Source organism: Callorhinchus milii, unplaced genomic scaffold, assembly GCF_018977255.1.
Source record: "Callorhinchus milii isolate IMCB2004 unplaced genomic scaffold, IMCB_Cmil_1.0 Scaffold6, whole genome shotgun sequence".
In the NCBI taxonomy this organism is placed as follows: domain Eukaryota; kingdom Metazoa; phylum Chordata; class Chondrichthyes; order Chimaeriformes; family Callorhinchidae; genus Callorhinchus; species Callorhinchus milii.
This window is the reverse complement of record NW_024704747.1, coordinates 24,990,272-25,008,231: the sequence shown is the minus strand read 5'-3', so window position 1 is coordinate 25,008,231 and position 17,960 is coordinate 24,990,272. Positions and strand designations below refer to the sequence as shown.

The window sequence follows — 17,960 nt, the reverse complement described above, 5'->3', positions numbered from 1 at the left end:
TATTATTGGCTTTGATTCCTATAATGAACGAAATGTGATTTTCTTTTTTTTTAAAAAAGGAATCCCCCCCATGAAAATATTGTATAAAACAATTCAAATGCCTTGTCAGGAATTATCAATGAACAGACCTTTCATTGAATTGCACAGAAGCAATTGCAATACCTAGAAATGCAGTCCTCGCTGTGACGTTTGACACCTCCTAGCTACCAGTTCAAAGTGACACTGACACAACTACAACATAGCAGTCATATGTGATGCTTAGGGAAAGGAAGAAAAATAGAATAAGGTTCCACACCCACCCCAGGCCCCATCCCGAAATGAGCAAAAAACAGTGTTCAGTTGTAAGGAGTATATTTGAGCATTTACATGTATGTTAAGAAGTCAACACACGTTTGGTTCACAAACTAACCTTATTTGCACTATTATAAAAATCATGGGCTTCCTGGAGTAGTGCTCCTCGTTCCTCTACCAGCTGCCAGAACTCCTCGCACAGCAGCTTCAGTTTCTGATTCCGAAATGTCACCTGTTCCTTATCCGTCAAGCCTTGCGTAAGCAGAATTTCATCAGCCTCAGCTTCTAATCTTTCTGGAGCACAGCTCAATTCCTGGATAGAATGGTTTAAATTCTATTATTTATGACTGATATCACATCAGCGCCAAAATCACAAACAGGCACAAATGTACTTTCTACTTTGCATATGAAAATCTGATTTTTTTTTAACAATTATGCATGATAATATCTATAAGATTGTTGCTGCTGGCTGATAAATTGGTAATAATAAGCAAAATTTAAGATCATCATTGGAAGCATTATGGGGGAGGTTAGAAGAAACAGTAAGAGTTCTGGAGCCAGCACTCAAATACATTTTAAAAGAAACTGAATGAAAGCGAGAGGATGACTGATAATCCCCTTTACTACTGCACATCATATTCTGCACAAACTTTGTCACTGGGTAGTCATTGTGCAAAAAAGCTTTGAAATATTCTTCACAATTTTTAATCCTAATTTGTCCCAGTCAGCAGAGTCTTTAATCTCACAGCCATGCAAGCCACATTTTTGTACAAACATATCTATCCACAACAATGACAACAACAATCCCGTCACGCAGGATATCGTCTCAGAGTGCACAACACCCAACGATCAATACCCAACTTGAGCTCCTCTGCCTCTCGCAAACTCCTCCCTGCTTTCTTTCGCCCACAAATGTGCGGTCAATTCATTTTACAGCATATTCTGTGAAGCGCTTTGAGACGTCTAGAAGACGTGAAAAGCGCTATATCAAATGCAAGGATTATTATTATTATACTCCATCCATGGAGGGACTTTCAGGATTTGCGTTTCCTCGAGGAATATATTTTTTACAGTGCTTAAATTTATTCATATAAGCTCCAAGTCCAGTAAGCACACCCAACTGCATTTTGTTGACATTGGAAACAACATAAAAAGTAATTGACTGAAATCGAAAGGATACTTCTTGATGTCAAATTACCTTTCTCTATATACAGATCTGCTCCGCAGTGAAATAATGGAATAAATCACAGGCCTCTTGAATTCCTGATCATATGATTTTAGATTCTGTTGCTGTATGGTTCACGTTTCAGTCAGTTATCGTCTCTATAGGGTGCCCTGGATGATTTGTTTAGACAATTGCTAGGTGGAGCAGTGCCTGAATGTTATTCAGGAGAGATTTGCTCTTACCTTGGCTTTACTCACAAATTCTTTATATTCCAGCAACAGCTGTTCATTTTCAGTCAGAGATGAGCCAAGCTGTTCGATCTGTAAATATGCTTCTCCTTGCTGTCTGATCCACTGTATTACCTTCATTGAACACACAGAAGAACATTGACTTATTTCAAATTGCCTTCTGAAGGTTATTTATTATAGCATTATGAAGACAAATTATGTTGCCCCAGTCTTATTCTTTATCTGAATCTGAACAGTGCTGTACTTCTGAAGGCAGCCACAAAGCACTTACACACTGCACAAAGCATGTCATTCTGTTCAGATTCCTTTAGAGAGGCCCACAATCACCTTTCAAATTATTCTTATCAAATAAAAATATTAAACTTTTATAGCTGGTAAGAGTTACATGTTGCAAAATAGTAAATGGACGAACAGAACAAATTAAATCATACAAGAAAGTACAATTTCAAGCTCTAATTATGATTGAAACTGTGTTAACTTTACAATTTTCTTTAATGAACAAGACTTCATGAGGAGACAATATATTAATCCTTCATAATTTGTTATCGATCTACGGCGGGCAGATGGTAAATGAAACAGCACTACAGCAGTACTAAAGTTAGGAGATCCCAGCAGTGATTTTTCATTTACTTTAACACTCACTAACAAACTAAAATTAGACAACATGTGAAGAAAGATTAATATCTTCTATCCCTGAGGGATTGAATAATTGCCCTGGAGATTTTCAGCTGATATACTGTACTGCAACACTGAACAAAATTAATATTACAGTAATAAAGCTACGACATTTTCAGGGTAGATTTTTACTGTACTCCTAACGATACAAATACATAATTTGGATTCAAAATAAGTTTATAAACTTGTACTTGCCATGTTACCAGTCCACCAATTAATTCTCATATCTCAGGGTTTTCAGCTGCAGAATCATTTTCCATTTGAGAATCCTATTCAAGTTTGGCAGACTTCACTTTACTAGTTTATATTACTATTGCATAGCATGATTTGGACTGAAATGTTATTTGGCCACAGGATTTTAACAACAATAATACTTATGTCACTTTTTGTGTCCTTTGTTATTTGTGATGAAAAGTCATACTTTGTCTACAGAAAAACATAGTTTACAGTAATTCCTGTGCAGTGCCTTGAGATGTTTTGATGATGTGGTATATTAAACTCAAACAGTATTATTAATATCACTATGTTAAATGTACACCAAAGTTCCAAGTGTTCATCAGTTGTAAATGAAATAGTATTTACAATGCAAGTAGTTCTGTACTGTCCTTTTTCATATAGACACTCTATGCCCCTAAAGGTTCACTCCTCAGTCTGTTGAAACCGGAAATGTCTGTGATCAAAGGATAATTATAGTGTACCCAGATTTTTGTTCTTATTCTGAGAGTTACTTCTACGGTAGAGCTTACTATTTAATACTGCAAGAGGCAAAGTTGCCTTTGTGTTATAACAATTAAGTCTGTACTTTGAAATAAAATCTATCATGTCAGTTTCTATTGGTAACACGGTGTTTGTAAAAAATATGGAGAAGTGTTCCTGATAATTAACAGCATTTGGTTCCAATGTGTTTATTCTAAGTGTGGGAAAGAAATGCGTTTCTATATTTAAGTTAAATAGCAGTACTCTTACAGTGCTATTCAGGGAGTGACAATGTTTTATTTGCAGTAGCATCAAAGTAAGTTCAATATCATTGAGTGACAGATGGAGATAGCAGCACACTAATAGCTTTGCTCGCTGATAATAGAGAGTACAAGCTACACTCATATCTTCATGGTAACAAAACTGAGACCAACACTGACAAAAGGTAACCTTCTACAAGGTCTTGAACCACTGGCTAATTAACCATGGCAGAAATACTGCCTGGCATTTACCCTGCTCCATGTTACCCCTGTTACAAAACAACTTACACTTATATAGTGCCTTTCACGCAGGACGAGTGTCTCAAGTGCTCCACAATGCTGATAAGGAGCAATGTAGGAGAGGAAGGAGGATGTTTCTGATTGTTGCACTTTAACTCTTTGGTGCTTTACACCTACTTAAGAGTAACTAAATCAGACTGAGATCCACATATGTATGCTACTTAAACATGGAAATTTCCCTGTGTCTGGAATGGGAATGCGCACTCTCTTTCTCCGGAGGGCTGCACCTGCTTAACTATTAGGTGTAGGTTGGCAATATAGATGAAGAACAATTTCAAAGATAACCATTCGATCACATGCAAGCAAAATGGCCAGATCTGAATATCTTATGGATAAACAAACAACCACGACACATAGTGAGAGCAGACCTGCAAGCCATGCAATGAAGCAACATCCTGCCAGCTAAACAGCTGGAACTAAGCAGTGTGAGCCTGCACAAACAAGCACGCAGATGCACATATACTTTCCAGACCTAGACGTCTTCAATCTACTAGATGGGACCATTTTGACAGCCGTGTTCATTCTCTCTCTCTCTCTCTCTCTCTCTTTACCTCTCCCCCACTCCTCCTTCCAAACAGTTGCAAATGGCAAACAAATACGGAATAAACAAGTAACTGCTTCTTAAAAGCAGTCTCCGTACTCAGCCAAGCAATGTAATAGTTCAAGATCAAAGGTGGATTTGGATTTCTGCGTGTGTGTCTGCGTGAGAGAGACTGATCTCATCAAAATGCGCAGTCAATCCACTTTACAGTATATTCTGTGAAGCGCTTTGAGATGTTTCAACGAGGTGATAGGGAGCTATATCAAATGCAAGGAATTATTATTATTATTATTTCCTCCTACCTCATCTACCTGCTGGTCCCATTGGTAGATCCGAAGAATCTGCTCGAGGTCTCGCCACCTGTGATGCAATTGTTCCTCCAGCTGCCTCCTCCTGTCCTGTAGCAATTCCAACAGACTCTCAATCTTCATACAGCTACTCCGGGCTCCGTGTATCAGCTCCGAGCTCACTAGGGGTCCAGTTGGTTTGAAAGCCTGGATAGCATTCAGCAGTTCTTGACTCTTGTTTAGAAGAGCCATGGAGCTTGTTAAAAGAACTGTGGCAAAAAGGAAATCAGTGTTCAGAATTAAAGGTCAGGGCAGCAATAGGTTACAACGTTCATCTTCACTAAAATTAAGATGACTTGAAGATGTTCTTAAGGGGAGAATCGGATATGCTCAACACGCAATGTTTTAGGATTGTTCTCTCCATCCAGCTCATGATTTAGGATACTTAATTTGCAGCGTTTCACCCGCAAAATATACAGTCAATTCAGTTTACGGCTTTGAAACAGCCAGCAACATATTTTTTTAAAATCTCATTGCACTGCGCAGATCTTTCAGACACAACCAGATTAGAAAATAAAGGTTACCACAGCATCACTTAGAAACAACTGCAAAGATTGCACATGCACTGGGACCATTGCTGTGGATTCTTTCTTCCAGGGTATGGGATGGGCTCTGCAGAATATAAATGGGACATTAGATGACACTGATATAAATGGAAGCTGCATGCGCAGTGGGCTATGTAACTTGGATGAAGTATCAACGCCTATTAAAAGGAATTGTTTACAAGCCTGACCTGGTTCACTTTGGCCAACAATTTCAGACACTGAGCCATGAAGTCAATGTGACCTGAGCTCCTATTCTCCCTTCTATTATTTCTTGGATCCTGTGCAACTCGGTGATGTGTAAAAGGGTTCTTTTAGCTGTTTGTAAGCGTTGGAAAACATCCCACCATAGAATTTGTTTGATTTCATTGACAATGCAATTGACTCAAGCTTCGATATGTTGCATATGGAATAGAGCCCACTCAAATATGTTTTATCAAATGCGATTCTGGTGATGTCTGTAGTCCCCGTCGATCTGTTTGTGTCCTCCGTAAGTCCTAATACTGTACTCACCTTTAGTTCAATGAACCATACCTAGCGAACCAACTCACACCCTTTTACAAACACACAAAATCAGTGTAAGCACAACAACAACTTGCCTTTGGTGACATGTTGATGCTGGTGAAAGAATTGCTTTAAGGATCTGGTGTCCTCAAATACCTGCGCACTGTTCAGCAAGTCTTCAGCTTCATCAATTCTTATTGCAAACTAAAAAGACAAATGTATTTGAGTACAGAAACAATTCCAATTATAGCCGCGCTGCACACGATCAACATTCAATTAATTATACGTTTTAATTCCGCACTGAAAAGGAACACAAATCTCAATTATATTTTAGAGGCACTTTTTTTTATATATATGCAGTTGGTTACCAACCTCTAAAGCTTGGTCAAAAAATTCCGATGCCAAGCTTAAAAGTCTCTTGCGCTCTATAAGCAGATCATTGAGAGCTGTCCAGTTTTCCCCCAGAGTCTTTGCCATTGCATCATATAACTGAGAGTGATCTTTATCAGCTTCTGCTGTTTTATCAGCTTCACACAGTAAATCCCACACATCGTCTTCATGTCCCTTTTAGAAAGAAAAACATGAGTCATTAACAAAATGCCTTTCCTGTTTGAACAAATTGAAGCACAGAGGTCATTGCTACAGTTAATTTTCCAAAACAAATGGTTGCAAAGAATTTGGATTAATTATACCATTTTAATTTTTGATAATTATATCCGCTGATTATTTTTGTTGAGAAAATATATATTTTCGTTAAACCGCATTATTTAGTGTGTATCAGGTTTGGAAACACAGGTGATTAAGTTTGTAAATTGTGCAATAATGTCCGCAAGAATCCCAAAGTGATCAGATTTTTTATCTGGAGATATGGAGATGGCAACCAGTGGCTGAAATGTAGGGATCAGATAAATAATTCCCAACATTCTTCCCAAGATAATTTCTCACCAGCGCTGTTACTTGTGCCCACAGTGAATAGCACCATAACACAAGAAGATTCATTGCTACTCAATGCTCTTGGTATCGAAAGGATGCCATTTGCATTTGTTCAATATCTTAACAAGTGGTCTCGCAGGAGGAAAACAAGGCAACATAATTAAACACAACCTGTCAATACTGTATATACCTGTATTATGCACCATTACATCTAATGTTGCAAATTGTTATTCAGAATACAGCCTCAAGTGGAAATTCAGTACGATGTATTTCCATATCCCATTATATCAGGTGGTGTGACATTTAGAAGGAACCTTCTTTCTAAAGATCACTGTTTAAGCTTTAAATTAATGCATTTTAGACTCAATACATTGGGCTCATAGGTTCCATACATGGAAATTCCTTCTGTTTGGTCAAACTGGTGATTTTTATTCTCCCTAACTACAAGCGCAATAACACAGCTTTGAGATAAATAAATAATACTGAAGTATCCCATTACATTCCTGAGCAATTTTTGTGGTTTGTTCAGTTAAAAGGAATGTTAAAGCAGAGTTCGCTGGATAATTTACTATTCAGAAGTTATTTTCATTACTAGATTCAAGCTTCGGAAATGTTGAATCATTGGAACACATTGAATCACTGTACACTGCTAACCCCCTGAGGATCTACTTTCATATGGAGAGTTTTTTTAAAAAATAACATGGAAAACCAAGGTAAAGACCAAAGACTCGAATTGCAGTCCATCACCAAGCTTTAAAAAAATAGCACAGAAAACGAGAAGTGGTCAGATGATCCCAAGTTAGGGATTTTAAGAGGAAGGGGAGATTGGGGGAGGAAGCCAGTTCCAACATTTTTGAGGTCCTGGGAAAGAATTGAGTTTAAGTAAGAAATAGTTTGATGAGTTTGATTACAACATAGGATGAAAAAGCAAGGAGGAGGAGGAATATGTCGGGAAAATTATTTAGAGCTTGACAGATGAAGATAATAAGAGAGTTTAGGATGAAGAACAACAACAAATTGCATTTATATAGCACCTTTCATGTCGGAGGACATCCCAAGGTCCTGGAAAGTTAAGGAACGTATTGTGGATTGTATGACTGTTCACAATGTAAAATAATTACATTTGTCTAGCTGGTTTTTCTGTTGTGAAACTGCTCTCAAATATAACAAAGAGAAATTCCCACAGCATCCAGAGCCTGAGGCAATATGGCACAACCACTTTTTTAAGTGAATCCGCAATACATTTGTCAAAATTCCCTTTACTTCCATCTATCCAATTCAAATAAGACTCACTCCATGAATCAATGACATTCTGGCATTCCTGTCCTGAGCATCTCAGCTCAATCCACAAAGGAATGTAACCTTTTTTTTAACCAAGTTCTTATTTGGATTACTTTAGAAACACTTGACAGCTGAAGAAGAAAAATGGAGAAACAGTAAATCCACGGTGAAGAAAATACAATGGGACTGTGATTCCTTATTTGCTAAGTATCATTACAGAAATGTTATGCTTCCGACTGAAGCATCAATTGCATGGGAACTGGCCATTTCCTCATCACTTATTCAATCTTTTGAATAAAACATGGTGTGATGAGCCTTCGGTGCCCGAGTATCACTGGGAGCTCTGTATTGAACAGTTGGGATTGCTGAGCTTGTAATGTTCTTAGTTTTCACCATTGTTTGCAATCTCAGTATTTTACATCAAATACAAAAGCAAACACTAATGTAATAATCATAGCTTGCAAAACTGTTCCAAAGGCGGCTGCAACCACACAACCTCAAAAGCATGATTTCTGTAGGACGTTTTGAGCTAAACTAACCACAAACTAATTGCAATAAATTTCCAACCATTGTTTTGATACTGAAAGGTAGAAATATCCAGGGTATGTAATTTAGAAAGTTAAGGAATGTATTGTGGAATTGTGGAATGTACGACTGTTCACAATGTAAAATAATTATAGAATCATAGAAACGATTGCAGCGGAGTTTAGCTCATTGGAACTTTTCAAGCTGCTTGGTCAATTTCCAATTATCAGAAATAAAGCAAGTTAAAGGAAAAGTTGAACTGTTTATATTGCTCGGGGATCCTGGATCATCTTAAATGGGAACAGTGATGCATCATTGAGACATCCCAACAGCAACAACTTGCATTTATAAAGCGCCCTTCACGCAGGTAGCTCAGATCTCAAAAGCTCCACAATAATCAGCTGTGTTGTCTTTGTATCAGCGTGTAACTGTGGTCAACAGAAATTTCAAATGCTACGTAGATAAATCATGGTAACCTGTAAAATATGCACTTTGTATTCATTTTGAAGCCCTCGTGCTGTGCATTGCACAAGTAAGCTGCAGAGAGTGGTTGTAAAGCTTCACCAATCACTTATGACATAGTCTGTGGATATCGGGATTCATTATCATTTTTTAATCCAGTTTATTTTCAGTTTGGTTTAACACGCAACATTTTTGATGTAAGCCCTAAAATTAACAGAATCGTTATTTGTTTCAACCAAAAGTTTTATTTCTTGGTTTGATTTTATCCCATTGCACGTGAATATTTAGTGAAAGATAAGGCACACAGAAACGTTATTCTCAAAGTAATGCAAACAATCATATTGCAGAAAACACATTGTATCAAGTTTTTGTGCCAAGCATACGTATACTATAATATAATAATAATCTGCATTTGATGTAGCATTTTATCACGTCGTCGAGATGTCTCAAATCGCTTCACAGGATATACTGTGAAGTGGAATGACTGTGAATTTTGTGCTCAAAATGACTTTTATACTGTACATCATTTTCTACTCAGCAATGAAAATATACTGACTTTAGATTAAGGAGGAACATTGGCCAGGATAACAGAACTCCCTTTTCTTCTTTGAAACAGTACCAGGGGATCATTAACATCTGCCTGAATGAGCAGACAGGAACTTGGTTTAATGTTTCCACTGAAGTACTGAACCTCCAACAATGCAACACTCCCTTTGTAAATACTCCAATGTCAGCCTAGGCGATGAGTTCATATTGGGCTCAAACCCACAACCTCCTGACCCAGAAGCATGAGTGATAATAGCTGGAACAACCTAACAACACGTTATATTGTGAACAAATCAAACTGGATGTTTGTCTTGCAATGAAATAATAAGAGACGTTTTACTGGTGGACAGCACAGCACTCACAGGAAGCAGCACCATGTCTCTCCCAGCTGCTGCTATGTATTTAATCTCCATAAACATACCAGCGTCTTAAAATACATTGCTCCTAATTCACATGCCTTTGGAAGATCTGATGAATACAATTCGTGCTGCCGCGACTCACCCACCAAATACACACTCACTTTGAGATGTCTCAATGACATGATGAGACGCTGTATCAAATGCAAGGATTATTATTATTATTATTATTATTATAATAATTATTATCTTCTCTGCCAGTGATTTAGTTTTAGTGCAATAATATAGATATTAAAATTCTAGGTAAATTCAGCTGAACAGTAATAATAATAATAATCATCATCCTTGCATTTGATATAGCGGCTTATCACATCATTCAGACATCTCAAAGCGCTTCGCAGAATATGTTATAAAGTGAAGTGACTGTGCATTTTGCGGGTGAAACGCGGCAGCCAATTGCGCATTTTTTATATTACTTGTAGAAAGCTGTCTTTCTAGTATTATTTTGGAGAAAAAAAACGAGAGAGAAGACAAAACTGTGAGAAGTGATGCCATTCACTGTATTTCATGTGACCGATTCTCTCATAAAATTAATTAATAAAACAATGGAGACTAAAAGACAGTTAGAGCTACATCGTTAGACTGTTTTTTTTACACACAAAGTGATTGGATAAATGGTCATTGTGTCTTAATGGTACCTTAAGGACTGACCCAGTTGGGATCTGGTACATAAATAATTGTCCTAGGTTTGTGGATGGAAACCTGTCTCATTAATTCTTTACACCTGGAAGCAAAGGTACTGACAGTCTCGGCCCGTGAAAGTGGGCAAGAGCGTGTGGAAGTGAGAAGGTACAGTGCTGTAGCTTGAGAAAGCCCAGTGCGAAAGGGACCAGCTGAAATAGACAACTTAATAAAAAACAAAGAAGACTTTTCTAAATGGGGACCAGAAATTCATACGAAATTGCTATGACAAGTTGGAAAGGGACAGGGGAGTGAATAGCTGAAAATTTCTAAAATGTACCACTGAAGCTACAGAATAGTTTCCCCTCTGTTTTGCGAAGAAGCAAATTGAACAAGAGACAAGAGAGTAGTAGACTGTTGAAGGAGCAACATGATGTCTAACATGGTGGAGTCCAGTTGCTCAGTGGTTAGAGCACTTGCCTCGCAATCGAGAGACCGGGTTTGATTCCCGGCAGGGCAAAATGTTGGGCAAGTTTCCTTACTCCACACCCCTCTGTTCACCTAGCAGTAAGTAGGAACCCGGTTGTTAGTCGATTGGCGGATTGCTTTTCTGGGGATAATAATTCCTCAAAAAAAATTGAGTCACTCAATCCACGGCTGTTTGTGGGACACTGCTGTGCGCAATTGGCTGCTGCGTTTCGCCCACAAATATACAGTCAATTCACTTGACAGTATATACTGGGAAGCGCTTTGCAAATGCAAGGATTAATATTATTATTATAAACTAAGGAAAAGAGGAGCTAGTTAATGAGTGAAATGGGAGTTAGGGACACGAGTACTCTCATGAAGGCACAAGGTAAAGCAGAGAAAGTGTGAAGGTACAGGCTTGAGAGAGAACTTATAAAATATATACGACAGAATCTACACAGTTCATCAGGCAACAACCACTTACGTAGTCCACTGGGGAGTATTGCTAATTGCTAAGTATCCATCACTATTTTCAGTACATAGAAAGTAAAATGGCAACACAGGAGGCTGGTAAATCAGATACCAGCTATCCATACATCCGAATGCTCATGCAGAGCTATGCCATCCCTCTTCATAAAGGTGAGATGACAACAAAAGGATCTGATGCTCGTCTGGATTCTCCACCTCCCCACCCTCCCCCTCCTACTGCTGGGAGATTCAAAACACCACGAAAACTCCATTGTGACCGAAAGGACAGCAGTTATCGCTTGGAGGAAATGAATGCTACTGTTGCTGCAAAATTTCTTGAAGATGACATTTATTAAGCAGGCACTGTCATGCAATGATAATAATAATGATAATAAGCCTTGCATTTGATATAGCGCCTTATCACGTCTTCGAGACGTCTCAAAGCACCTCATGGAAGTGAATTGACTGTATTACATTGTGGATGAAATGCACAGCACTGTCTCACAAACAGTCGTGGATTGAGTGACCACATATTTTTTAAGGGTTTGAATGATTTGAATGCCTCTCCTCCCTCATCCACCTTATTGGGACCGCACTGGCATGGTTCGAGTCCTACTTAACCAACAGCTTCCACTTCATGTCCTCCCGCCCCCACATGGTCCATTGGCTCCCCATCACCAAACAGATTGACTTCAAGATCCTCACACTTGTTCACATCCATTCACTCCCTGGCACCCCCCTACCTCTCTGACCTTCTCTCTCCCCAATCCACCCACCAGCTCCGCTCAACTAGCACTGCCCTTCCACTTGTCGCTCGCACCCTCCATCCCACCATCGGAGGTCACGCTTTCAGCCGCCACGCCCTGAAACTGTGGAACACTCTCCCTCAATCCCTCCGCCTTGTCCCTCTCTCTCCCCTCCTTCAAGTCCTGCTTGAAAACATTCCCTTTCGACCGTGCTTATGGTCACCTCCCCCCACTCCACCCGGTGCTCGGAGTCAGGCTCCTCCACTGTTAAGCACTCTGAGACGCTACCCTGCGTGGAGGGTGCTATATAAGCGCAAGTTGTTGCTGTTGTTGAAGAATGATTCCGTACAAGTTGTCTTCTATATATAATCGTGGTTCAGATCCATTGCCGGTGCCCACAACACTTCTGACAAGAGCAGCTCTGAGAACAAAAGTTCAGTGGATCCAACCCTTTGCAAACAGCAAGATAATTGTTAGGAGTTAAGGGGATTTATCCTGACAATTCTGAAGTTCATTTCAAAATAATAATATAATAAAATCCCAATGAGATCCTTATTAGTGAGGAAGCAAACACTGTCTTGAAGGCAAGACAGAATTCCCGCAGTTCCCTGGTTATAACTTTGCTCTGCTCATAGAATTCTTAAAAGAAGAAGATTGACAAACGAAACAGAATCAAATTAAGATTTAATTAAAGTGAGTGCTGATTTCAAAACCAATCCCTCCTCCCCCAAAACGTAAAAGCTTTCACTAATGGGAAAAAACTTTAAAGAAATGAAGCTGTAAATAAGTTAGGTGACATTTTGTTTAAATTATAACGTTTGTTGTTACCCTGTCTCTTGCTCACAGTCCCTGTGGTGCTGTTCTGTTTCTTTCCCACAGTGCCTGTGGTGATGCTCTATCTCCTCCTATAGACAAACATCATTAATCTACCTGGTACCTTTTGCCTGTACAGTGGTCCTGTATATCATATCAAGTCTATTCTCCCGCTTTATCTGCCCATCCTGTCCAAATCATCTCTTGCCCATGGACATTGAGATCAGGTACCATTTATTCTTATCTATACTAATCACTGCCTTCATGAAAGTGTTCCAATTGATGGGTTGCAGATAAATGAAGCTGTACCTCGATCGGTATAACGACATATCTCAATAATGTGACAATAAATAAATCGTATGATTTTAAACAAAAAACTGGAGATCAGCAGTTTTGCATAATGGTCATTTGTCACCATAGGAAGTATAACAAAATGGTGACTGTGCACTCTTTACTGATTGAAAGTGATGGTAATGCAAGTATCCATGCTAAACTCACCCTGTCAATGGAAACACACAGTTTCCTGCTCTTTGTACTCCACTTAAGTGCATGCATCAGTGTTGAAATGTTTACTGGATTTCTGTGTCAACTGGATGTTCCGTTGTGTGCACCCATTAAAAACATCACCTAATTATCCTAGCTCAAAGTTGACGCGCTATAATTTGGATGAGATATCAAGTGAGCCCAGTGTGCCTGGCAAGTTTAAGTCTTTGAACTCTTTATGACCGATATTGAGTTGCAAAACATTTAAGATGACAACTAGGCATTAGTGCAAGTAGACGTACTAAATAATTTACTACGGATCCAAACATAAATTGATTAAATTTGTTCTATTACTTATTATTATAAAGTAATAACAAAGATACACTTAAAAACTTTTAAAAAATAGCGTTGAAACGACAGAAAGGTTTAATTGCTCAGAATGATTGGACGCAATGCGTAATTCTCGCACAACACAGCTATCTAATTGTTTTCAGGCTAAAGCTTGTGATTGTCAAAACACAATTTGTTGTGACGAACCAGTTAAGATTCATTACAATTACTCTGAGCATTGCTGCCAAATCTAATGCCAGCATAGGGGTCAAAGGAGTTAATGTCTCAGTCTACAGCAATACCACTGCAGGCCTGAATGTACACATCTCCACACTTCCCAGTGTCACGACACCCTCTGATAAGCACGTGCTCACATCTATAGCCAGACAGTATATTTACTCTTAATTGAAAAAGTTGACAACTTATTGGTTCAGTAGCTTTGTACCTTGAGCTTGGCAAGAAGGATATTGTGTTCATTCAGTAGCTTCCTATTCTCATCTGCATTGTTGCCAATTTCAAGCAGGTTCGGTACTGATTCAGCCAACTGTAGTTCCACCCATTTCCCAGACTGAAGGGGGAAAAACAAAAGCAAATTTTGATAAACACCTTTGAAGATTGTTAGGCAAGCGCAACTTCTTTTGTATGGCAAACAGAACTGTTCTTCATGCCATAAAGCCACCTGAATCAGAACTTGCAAAAGTTTCTTTAAAACGCAAAGACTTTCTGCATTTACGGAGATTTTAAGCTGTTAAGTAAAAATAGGACAAGGAAGGCTAAATTCAATTCTCTACAATGCAAGCTAGTTAAATAATAGCGTGTTTTGGATAGAAAAAAANGTAAACTTGCCTTTAGTACAGCTACAACAATCCTCGAGTCTCCTGTTTGTACAGCAACGGTACTAATTGTTGTTGCTGAAGGCTGACCTCTGGTATCACTTTGACCGGACATGGTCTCTTGCTCTGTCGATTGAATAATCCCACGGACAAAATTTCCAGCTGAATTTGAATGGGAAGCTGCTGAGAAAGCGACAAAAAGACAATGAGGCTGCCCTGCTCACTCGTGAACATGTATTCAGGAAAAGGGCTCAGCTGAAACTGGCTGGATTTCCACTGCACAGAGCAGTCAGTTAAAAATAGACAAGGCAGTGTTGTATCACTGGCTTGGAGAGCTGACACACACACGTACACACACACCCCTACTCTGATAGCATTAATCTGCTAGTTCTGCTTCATTATCAGCAGAGAGAGGCTCAAGATGTAGTACTCACACAAAATAACATTTAGCTGACCTTGGTCAAGCAAATGGAAACAACCACTTAATTTCAAAGAAACATAATTCTTCCCACACTCAAGCTGTAAACAGAAAGTGACTCAATTAGCTTCTTGGTTTTATTTTTACAATAAGTAGAAATGTCTTTTCAATGGAACCGTAACCAAAAGCCCCATTGCAGTTACGAGGTGACATGGAGCACTTAGGAAAAACTTATTTCTAAAATTATTTGTTGCAATATTAAGCTCTAAAAGCAAACACATGGCAATTCACAGGGCAGCCATGAACAGGAGGAGTGCACTAGTTTCCTTGATATGACAGAAAAACATTCTATGATTTTCTTTCAAATTCACTACCCCCATATATTAATGTAGGACTTCAGAGAGCTTATATCTATTAGTGCGGTATCCGTTCCTGACCAAAGAAAAATGCAAAGGAGTAGTATAAACAATTTTAACTTTGAGCTACATTCATACTTAAATAAAGTCGATCTCCTGCATATCACTGAGAGTCAGTGGTATGTGTAAGCTGCTTTATCACCACAAAAGAAACAGCTGAACAAGTAGCACTAACGTCGATGCAAATCAAAGGCAGCTTTGGGCTGTGGAGTGACTTGGAAAACCATCTGTTTGGAAAAGTGGAGAAATCTTGTCTGCCTGATCAGCCGCCACTCGGTTTTATAAACCTCAACACATTGTATTTAGGAATACCCAACACGGTTAAAATTCATAGACACCAATTTAGTCAACCAACAACTGATTCTATGTTCCTTGATTTATGGTCAATGTTTCATTGAAAAGTGTGAAGTTGCAAATACTGTCTATTTTTAGTCAAATATTTTCAGGGATTGGGTGACGCGCTGTGACCTTACCACTGAAACTTGTGTTTAGGTCACATTGATTGAATGAATGTACCAAAACAAAATGGGTTTGGTCTGGGAATTCTGAACCCAAATTCTAAGCAGGTGTATACACCTCCAAGACAGAAGGGTCAAAACACAATGTATCACAAATACATTGAAATGCTAAGGCGCTAGTAAGAAGAATCTCTTCAGAGCTAGCTGAACAACAACAACTGATAGATATCTTGAGCGTTTTACGAGGAATGGGTTGCATGCCATCCAGGATGTTTTTAGATCTTACCTCTCTGTATCTGGCCTGTGAGAATTAGCATTAAATGCCAAAACGTTTCATTCCTCAGCACAGATATCCTTCACTTTATAAGCAAAAGATTCTCCCTCCCAACATACAATTACGTTAAAAAGCTATTTTAAGATATTCCTACCAAGTAAGATCGCATACTGAAATTTACAGTAAAACTACAGCACCCGTCTTCTTGTTACTTAACACTTAGAGATAAACTTATTGCAGTTATTATGTGTTAACTGAAAGTTGCTGCTGGTATCATTGGATACAAGTAGCAGAACATAACATTTATTAATGAAAGCCTGTATGTATTATGTATTGAAACGAATAAAGAGTAAAATAAATCAGAGAGCAAACTCTTTTCGATCTGGAGAATGTTTATGGTTCATGAAACAATCCCAACATCTCTACAGCACACCTGTTAGTCAAACTCCACATGATTCAAAGTGCTTATTGAATACACATTACACTATCATCTTCAAACAGCTCAGGCAGCAGAATTTGTTTAACAAAAATGGTTGCACTGAAGTCGATTGCAGGGTTGAACTACAGAGATGTTATACAATCGGTAACATTTATATAGAGCTGGCTAATATAACCTTGGAAAGGTGCTTAGTGAAATCCATCAGGATAGGCTGATGAAAATGGACACATGGATTGATGATTTCATGAAAATATTATTACACTTGATAGGATGGTAATTGCCATTAAAACAATTTGGAGATAGACCTTGGGCAAAAATAACACCAAGTGGGTGGAATTATGACATATGTCTCTTCCAGTTTCTCTGTGTGTCAAACTAATGGAAACATGAGCTGAACTATTGTGTACTCTTGTCATAGTTTCAGAATTCCCTTATTAACACATGTAAAAATCCCTTAAAAATAACATAAATAACACGTCTTCCGGGGATGCTCCTGGCTTGACACAATGGAATATGACAATGGGAAGAATATCTATGGTCTTTGGAGACCTCGTTATAAGGCTCCTGGGCTGATCATTGAAAAATTGCACTAGATCTCAACTCACTTAATCCAAATGGATCTCTATTGGGATAATGAAAAGATATTGCACTGAATTGCAATGCGCAAACCTTCCCAAATGGCAGATACTGTATTTTGTCCAGAAAGAAACAACCACTTTAGTTTACAAGTAGCAATCGTGGCTTCAAATTGTTTTTGAATGAATGCTACCTACGAGTGCATTTTATTTTAAATCAACTCTACTGCTATTTGCAATACTCTGCTTTTTATTCTGTTACCATGACAACTTACATTGTATCCTACCCGCTGCACTGTAATGTTCTGTCTGCTTTCTCTTGTTTAGATGCAAATTATGTGTAACAGTGCTCCTAATTGAGTATTCCGATTTTAATGTACACATCCTGCCGAATACTGCAGTGACCGCAGTGTGCAGGTTTGCCATGTCTTCTGTGATGATACTTAAGGGCTATTTAAATCAATAGGTTTCATTATTTACAAAAAAATATCATTAAGTGTCAGCTGCACAACAGGATACCCGAAATAGCATTTCTTTCAACTGGGTCAATGGATGCCGTGGTGGGTTATCTAAGGCATTTTCCATTTTTGTCATCTCAGATACTGCAGACCTGCTAATAATATGTCACTGACACCATTTTATCTTACAGCATTTCTCTGTTCGCCAGAGCAAGGGAACACACTATATGTAGTTTTCAGTAGTTAAGGCAGCTGTGTCCTTTTCCCTACGTCTTATGTATTATGGACTTTGTTGAAATACAGCATGTATCTAATCCTTTATTTGAATCTCTGCAGTAATTTCATCCCATTCATCCTCTTTTAAAGATGACTTGCATTTTACACTACTTAAATGTCTTCTCCTGCGTCAGGCTCTCACCCTTACTCAG

The 17,960-nt window shown here is 38.5% G+C and overlaps 1 protein-coding gene across 1 annotated transcript in view; it reads right to left on the bottom strand.

Annotated features, from left to right (window-relative positions):
* The window catches only part of ccdc141 (coiled-coil domain containing 141), a 43,829-nt gene extending 29,076 nt beyond the window's left edge, over positions 1–14,753 (bottom strand). Inside the window, exons 1-7 of the mRNA XM_007890216.2 lie at positions 14,508–14,753; positions 14,107–14,229; positions 5,942–6,133; positions 5,665–5,773; positions 4,479–4,732; positions 1,699–1,818; positions 410–604 (exon numbers count right to left, since the gene is read on the bottom strand). Coding sequence (XP_007888407.2) covers positions 410–604; positions 1,699–1,818; positions 4,479–4,732; positions 5,665–5,773; positions 5,942–6,133; positions 14,107–14,229; positions 14,508–14,609 — 1,095 coding nt within the window. The 5' untranslated portion in view covers positions 14,610–14,753. The remainder of the gene's footprint in view (positions 1–409; positions 605–1,698; positions 1,819–4,478; positions 4,733–5,664; positions 5,774–5,941; positions 6,134–14,106; positions 14,230–14,507) is intronic.
* Positions 14,754–17,960: the final 3,207 nt, after the last annotated feature.